We start from the raw sequence: 8,091 nt of genomic DNA on the forward strand, positions 1-8,091 counted from the left end.
GCTTACAATGTGTTAAGCAATAGACTTCATACTTTTGTATAAACCTGCTTAGTAGGGCTTTTGGCCCTTCTAAGTGGTGTTCTTTTTTATACAAAGTCATCTTCTTGTCCCCACAGACCGGGTCCTCATTTTACCTACCTCGAAAGGATGGAAGGCTGAGTCAACCTTGAGCCTGGTGAGATTTGAACTTGCAGTAATTGCAGACAGCTGGTGTTACTTAACAGTGCATTAGTCCACTGCGCCACCAAAAGGATTGCAAAGTAATTTCAGAGTCAAGAGCCAGAAATCCAATTTTCTACTCAATTCAATCCCCAAGAACCAGAAATCGAGTGTAATGTTTGAAAGTGAATCAGCCAAAAAAAAGAAAGAAAGAAAAGAAACTTTCTCCTCTTTTCTTGCACAGTAAATTTCCAAGCCACCACAAGGTGGTGCTATTGCCTCAGTCTCAGTTAGATCAGTTCTTCCTACCTCTTGTCCCAGCGAAGCTCTTACTATTCAGCACTTCCGGAGAAACTCAAAAATGCTAGTCACAATGGCTCCTTACTCACTATCAAGCCCAGGTAAGTCCAGCTAAGTTTGATTCAAGAATATAGAAAGTCCCAGGATTTTCCACAAAACACTTCAGTCACAGCACTCTTGAAAACACCCACGCCGATCTTCTCAAAAGGCAATCTTAACAAGTACAGCCTCTGCCGCCACTTAATCACTCCAGCCTTGCTGGAGTCAGTCGACTTGCCGCTTTCAATGGAGCCTCCCACGCTCTCTCTCGTCGGCTTTCCCTTGTACACACACCTTTCCAAGCAGTCTGATCCCAGCACGGGTTCCTCCGCTTCACTTATCTCTGTGTTGTGGGCAAATCTTCTTCCATTGGGCGCGAGCCTGGTTTCGGGGCTACCATCTGAAGCCCTCTTCCTCCGCTGGCATCTTGAGGGGGGGATTTCCCTTTGCAAAACCCCGCCGATTGCACTTCGGTGGGCTTGCTAGAGCTTCCCCTCTTCTATACCCACCTCAACAAGGTGGGCAATGGCCAATTCATGCCGCTCGGTGGATAAAATCCAGCTAAGGGACCAGGAGCGATCCACCTTAGTTGTAGTCATCAGTGACGTCACGCCCGGAACTCAAATTAGTTCATATGGTTGTGATTTTTATCTAGTTTATTCCATGAGGCCAACATCAATTTTGCAAGTATGAAAATCCAGTTGTCGTCCCCCCCATCTCCTTTACAGACTGAGAAGCTAAGGAGGATCCTTCTTGAACCTCTTGCCCCACCCACTATCTAGCTGAGGCTATGCTCTCTATTATCTTATCACTTGGCAGATCTCTTTGCCCAGTGTCCCAAGGCCTTTTCCACATACCATTATATCCTTGGGGGAGATGAAAAATTAAATTTCTACATAATAAGAACAAGAGATAAGGAAATGGCTGCAGGAATCAACTCTGCTTCTGAAAACATCAGTTCCAGCACAAGACCTTAAATTCAAACACATGTGTTATGGAATTAGCTGGCGTCTCAAAGATTTTGCCCAGTTGAGAACTTGGAGCAGAAGCCATAGTCACCATAGGGAAGCTGTTGCTTGTTTGCAAAATGGTTGCCAAGATGGCTTAGCCAGACAAGACCAGGAGGTTTAGCCTAGGAAGAAAGTTATTTCCATCACCAGTGTGCCCATAGATATGACACAGGAAATCTCAGACAAAAGATTTTGTTTGTTGTGGTCTACTAAAGTTCATGGTAAGCCAGTTGATATTTTCACCATAGCCTTTAAGCTTTTTCTTTTGGGCCACTGCCTAGCTTTTTTTGTGGCAATTTGCCCAGATTAAAGACCTCATCATCGAAGGTAAAGTCTATTTCTGTGTTTAATCAGTGTTGCTACAAGGTGATTGGCAGGAAAAAGCAAACTCCACTGCAGTGAATGGGACTTCTGTTCATTATACTTAGAAAAGGTGATGACAAGGACTTAGCTGCATTTCATGGCAACTCATGCCATCACTTTATCCTTCTATCCATTGGCAAACCCTTCCCTGCTCTTACCTTTCTATCCAACTATCCATTGGAACTTTCTACTCTCAGCCTCAGGCAGGGCATGGGAGAGCTTAATATACACCTTCCCTTTCTCAAATCTACACCTTTCACTGCATTGTACTCACCTGTTTTTTCTACTGTTGCAAATTTGATTTGGCCTGTTCCAGAAGGTGTGTCTTGGTAAGTGAGTAAACCACACAAATCTGCTACCATGAAGCTATAGGATTCTGGAGTCATGTAGGTGTGTCTCTTGAGTATATAAATAAGCAGAAATGTGCCATACTTCAAAGGCGTGCCAGCGTGATTTTTATAAGACAGCAAAAGGTATGTATTCTTGCGCTTTTTAATCAGCAGTGAAAAACTGCTCAGAACTCCAAGACTAGATTTCCTGCTTGCCTTCTGAAGACCAAACTACATATTACATGTAGTTGTTTGTTTCTGAGCTGTTATTGACAGTTATCCCCAACCAGACGTTGCTTCATCCATTCCTCACCATCTCTCTTTCTGTAAAAGTTACCAAGTCAATTTTCCACTGCCCTCCAGAACAGAAAGGTATAGTATCTTTTCCCCAACAAATAGGAAATTGTAGGGATTTCTATAGGTGGGTGGATAGTTAGTAGGAAAGTATTAAAAGTATTGAGTCTCCATCATGTCAGCTCCTGATTGCAGCTTCCAAGATTTCTTATCAGTAATTAGTGGTAACCAACACAAGTATATCAAGATGAACTTTGGCTCTTTGTAATAAATCTGTGGGACTATACCATAGCATAAAATACCTGAATTCCAATGCCTTTGCGCATCGCATGTCCCTTGAGAATTCATTGTGATATTTAATCCCAGGTAGGTCTGTGTAAGATTACAGTCTTAATATAACTGTGCAGATTCAACTCTTTGAAGTCTGTGGACTGAGGATTATGGTATTAGATTTCCATCTTTAGCAAGGCAGGAAAGTTGAGTTGCAGAAAGTCAATTTGCTATTTCCCTTACCAGGAAAGTCAGACTTTGGATGACCAATCCTCTGATGAAATAGAGAGTCTTCCCTCTAAGTAGACTTCACTTTTTGCGATGTGAATGAATTGGCTTACTGTACTCAGTAAAAAGTAGTTTTAAATTGATTGAGTTCACTTATGTGAATAGTTCTAATGAAGGAAATATGGGACAGATTTGTAAGGGAAATAGAATTGCATTTCACGTATATTAAAAAAGTTGCAGATTGACTGGAGGAGATTTTGTTCCATGATCTGAATTGTCAGAACTAGAAAGGAGTAAAGAAGATGGCTGAGATGATTACTTTAAAATAAGAAGAGTGAAGAGTTGTAGGGTTCTTTTTAAATAGAATTTTCCAATGCTATGGCATCATAACTGTTTAAACATATATTTGCTGTTTTATCAGTCTTTCCTCTCTGGAACTCACAATAACCCTGCCACATGAGGTTTATTCCACAATGAGAGTTTCGCATTAACTGACAATCTAATTGAATCCCTGCTTAGATGCTATAGAATCCCTCAAATTCTACAGCAAAATAGGTTTCCTTAGTTGTTGATTATCTTCTTTGTTATATTATTCTCTTTACATTTTTAACATTTCTCCATTTCTCTAGGGTATGATATCCCTACTTTTGGCAATTCTTTAGCTGATAAAGAATTGATATGGTTATAAATAATACTTTTCATTCAAATGATGTTTTTTCAGTTCATTTCAGTAGAAAGCAGCTATAATCTGGGCTAATAATTTCATCTAACCCCATTCACTTGCTGCTGATTATCTGCTTGAATAGAGGTTAGGAAAAAACATCTAGTGTACACCATTCCCAAATGTCATCCAACTTCAGCACCAGATTAGTAATGGAGGTCACCAAATTCATATCAATTAACCCTTCAGATTGCCCGATGTATCTCCACTTAGGAACAGTGTGATCATGTTATGGCTTTCTTAGAAGGAGGAAAAGAAATAGTTTCACCATTTATCTTAAGCAGTCTTAAGAGTTCATGCTCAAAAATATCATTATGAGTAGCACTGATGTCCTATTTTACAATCTTTGCTGATAATAGATAATTGATTATTTTAGGGCATGTCTAGCATACATAAGGGTAGATACATATTTTTTACAAGGGACTTTTGTTTCTAAAACAGGTTTCAAAAAGCACTAGGAAACATGAAGACCAAACATTTTGCTCTGCTGTGTATCCTCATGATGTTCTGTCAACTGCTACAAGCTGATAGTGAAACAGTGAAAGAGAGAAAAAGAGAGAGACTAAATAATGGCAGAGGGGGAAGAGCCCAGGCTGTACATAATAAGAATGCCAAGAGCCAGAGAAACAGAGGACAAAGAGGCTCTCCCACAAAAGGGAAGTTTATAAATAAAGAGAAGGCTGAATGTTCCTGGATTGTAAATGAGAAAGAGACCACTCTGCTAAAGGTAGACTGCAAAAAAGGGGAAGATGCCTTTTCCTGTGCTTTTTCTGGCAGCCCACCTACCTGCCCATGGTATGCAGAAAACCAGAAGGTCTTCTGGAAGGAAATCACTCGATCTCTAAAGAAGCAGAAGAATCTCTGTAAGGACCCCAAGACTCTTTTAAAATCTAAAGTCTGTAAGACCGGGCCACCTACTGCCCATCTTAGACTGGTTATGGAAGCCAAGCCAGAGACCCCAACACCCCAACAGCCAAAGAAAGAATCCAGTGATTGTGTGGAAGATATTGATTATGTGGATCAGAGAAAGGTGGCTGAAGAGTACTGCTCTGAGATGTGGCAAAATCTTTGCTACTTCATCATTTCAATGATACAAGATAAAAAGTGCAATTAGAAATGCAAGGGAGGTGGACCAAAAGCCTTGAGTTATGGGCACAACTGTCTTGCAAACAGTATCAAGAGCAAACAATCTGAATTATTTTCTGGTGCATCTAGTCAAACTCCACTTGTAAAAGTAAATGCAATGTGTTTTGTTCTTTTGCTTAAAAAATGTGACTGTAACTATTAATCCTCCATCTGTCACCCGATCCTTCCTTCCTCTGTGTAACTTGGGAAAAAAGTATCAAATGAAAGGGATAAATCTGATGAAAGGGCTGCCAGCAATTGCTTTCTATGTCATAATATGTAATACGAATACAAAGGCACATTTTTATTAGGCCAATTTGATGTTTGCACATCAGTGCCCAAGATGTCTAAGAACACTTTATCAAGCAAAATGAGAAGAAAAGGAAGTCTGGGTGGTGGGGGTGATATATTGTATTTAGGAAAGGAAGAGTAAAAATGAGCTTTTCATCTTTTATTGTATTACAATAGTGTTATTGTATCTTTTCATCAAAGATACAATCAAACTATTTTTCAATGGATCTCAGGGGTGTCTGGTGGTGGGAAAGTATTAAAAAAGTCAAGATGGAGGCTACAGCCATGCAATCAAAGTCTCATTCCCATTGTGGCACAGGTAAAAGAGTGCCAGGCTTGGATAAAAATGGATTTGTATAGTGAGCTATGCAAAAGTTACAAAGATGTGAAAAGTTCCATGTATTGCTTCATTTTTTCCTGTATATTTCTAGTCAAAAGTGATTATTTCAGTGCTATGCACTTTTTTTTACTTTTGAATGTACATTGCTAAAAATAAAGCCTTTTGAAATTGTTTTCTGTGGTTCTGTCTTCTGCTTGTCCCAATTTTCTTTCCTATGTGTGCATAATTTGTATGCAGTCCAAAATGCACTAACTAAATTTTTAGTAAGTCTGATGGCCACCAGCATTTCAGTCTAGCAAATGGAATTGAGCAGCATAGAGAATTTGGGGGAAGAGAAATCCATGGGACAGAATTGGCAATAGTAATGTAGAAATGAACTGCTCTAACTGTCTGCAAAATTTGTCCTCCACCCTAATGAGGCAAGGGTGTTAAATTTTGTCAAATGGAATCACTATTTTAATGGGGAGGGCAAATTGGAGGTTCTGAGAGGCCCCATAGTCTTGGATATATTCAAGACTGGGGGGTGGAGGGAACAGAACAGAATAACAGAGTTGGAAGGACCTTGGAGGTATTCTAATCCAACCCACTCCTCAAGCAGGAAACTGTATACCAAACCTTCAGAAAAAAGTTACTTTTATATATATATAAAATATATAAAATATATATAAAATATATATAATATATATAAAATATATATTATATATATAAAATATATTATAATATATATATATATATATATATATACATACATATATACATACACATATACATACATACATACATACATACATACATACATACATACATATATATATATATATATATCTTTTTTCATAGGCTTTTATGTGCATATTCTTTCTAGCCAGGTTCCACCTATGTAAGCTAAGTTGTTCTTCAGCCCTAGTTCTGTGAAATCTCATTCACAAGTTTCTGGGCTTTTTGTATCTTGCTGAAAAGCAACAACTCTGTCTCCCAAATTGCAACACAGAGTTGTTGCTTTTCAGCAAGATACAAAAAGCCCAGAAACTTGTGAATGAGATTTCACAGAACTAGGGCTGAAGAACAACTTAGCTTACGTAGGTGGAACCTGGCTAGAAAGAATATATATATGCATATTCTTTCTAGCCAGGTTTTACCTACGTATGTTAAGTTGTTCTACAGCCCTGGTTCTGTGAAATCTCATTCATAAGTTTCTGGGCCTTTTTTCTGCTGACAAACTGCAACTCTGTGTTGCTCTCTGGGAGACTCAGATAGCTATTTCTGCCTATTAAGGCGTCATCAGTGAGCCACACCCACTTCTCAGATATCCTCCCTGTAAAGGTACAATGCATCTTTTTTCCTTTTTCGTAGGCTTTTATGTGCATATTCTTTCTAGCCCGGTTTTACCTACGTATGTTAAGTTGTTCTTATTTGCCTTTGATCTGAGTACTCTAAATTCACCTCATTTAATCATTTGTTTTTTTGAATATCATTTTAATGTTAACATTTAGCACCCACAGGCAGTCAGAAGTATAAGCTCTTTTGAAGATTTAAAACATGTTTAGTCATTCTTCTACTCTAACAAGCAAGAGCCATGTGGGTTTGATACAACAGTATGTGATTTCAAATAAATTTTGCTAGTGCAAACTAATTTTAGAACACCTTCAGATACCAATTCAGATTTCCAGTCTCTGCAAGGTGGAGTTATTCTATCAGCCTGTTTCCCCAAACTCAGACCCATGGCTTTCAATGTTAGAGGTAGAGAGGTAAGACGAAAAAGCTCCATAAATATTTTTTGGGGAGGTTGTAATCCTGGTCCTATAACATTTTGTCATGGGTTGTCATTTCTTGGGACACAGAGCATTTTCACAAAATGACTGGCCTCACCTTTCTTCCCTTGTCTTCCACTTTTGCATTAAAGGTATATGCAGGGAAGTTCAAAAATAATCACACAGCAACTTCCACCTGTGGTCAAGCCTGCCCTCTAGACATTTTTCATCCTCTCTGGCTGAGCAGTAGGTAGAAGATCCATCCAATGCTTGTCCATCCAATGGCTGAGCAGCTGGTTACTCAGGTTGACACAAAATGCTGATTGCATATATTGAACATACTAAGGGATAAATTAGATGTAACTCAGACATCATGTTTTGGATTTCTTCTGATTATAGACACATGATGACTGGTATACACTGCAATGCTATCCTTTGCATTGATAGCATCAAGCAAATGGAGTAAGTGATGTGTTTTGTAATTGAAGCAGATGATGTAGTTTGGTTTTTGTTTTCAACCATAATAAATAAAATTCTTACAAACAATGCTGATATCCCCACCTCTCAGGATCATCTCATTTGCATGCCATGCAGATTCTTTCTCCCTCTGTCTCTGGCACTTATTCCCTGGTGAGAGCATTGGTCTCTGCTTTCTTATCTCCCAGGTACAATCGCAGACCTCCCTCCTTTGTTTTCACCCAAGATTTCTCATTAACAGTTCCCCCAGCTGGACAGAACATGAGGACTCCTACCCATTACTGTGAGAGGGTAGTGGTGACTCTTCCGATTAACTTAGTCTTGCTTCCTGGACATTGGAAACCATCATTATAGACCCCTAGGCCATGTCTAGGCCAAATTTGTATTATCACTCTAG

General features: G+C 39.1%; 1 protein-coding gene across 1 annotated transcript; it reads left to right on the forward strand.

Moving 5' to 3' along the window:
- The first annotated feature begins 4,176 nt into the window (after nt 1-4,176).
- LOC139320484 (fibroblast growth factor-binding protein 1-like) lies at nt 4,177-5,552 on the forward strand. Its single transcript, XM_070948827.1, has one exon. It carries the CDS (start codon nt 4,177-4,179, stop codon nt 4,825-4,827), a length of 651 nt encoding a protein of 216 aa, XP_070804928.1. The 3' UTR covers nt 4,828-5,552.
- The last annotated feature ends 2,539 nt before the right edge of the window (nt 5,553-8,091 follow it).

Source organism: Pituophis catenifer, unplaced genomic scaffold (assembly GCF_029215685.1).
Source record: "Pituophis catenifer annectens isolate HBS135680 unplaced genomic scaffold, rPitCat1.0.hap2 SCAF_8, whole genome shotgun sequence".
Lineage (NCBI taxonomy): Eukaryota > Metazoa > Chordata > Lepidosauria > Squamata > Colubridae > Pituophis > Pituophis catenifer.

What these genes read in the sequence shown, in the direction of transcription:
- LOC139320484 (XM_070948827.1), top strand. Translation starts at nt 4,177, where the DNA reads ATGAAGACCAAACATTTTGCTCTGCTGTGTATCCTCATGATGTTCTGT.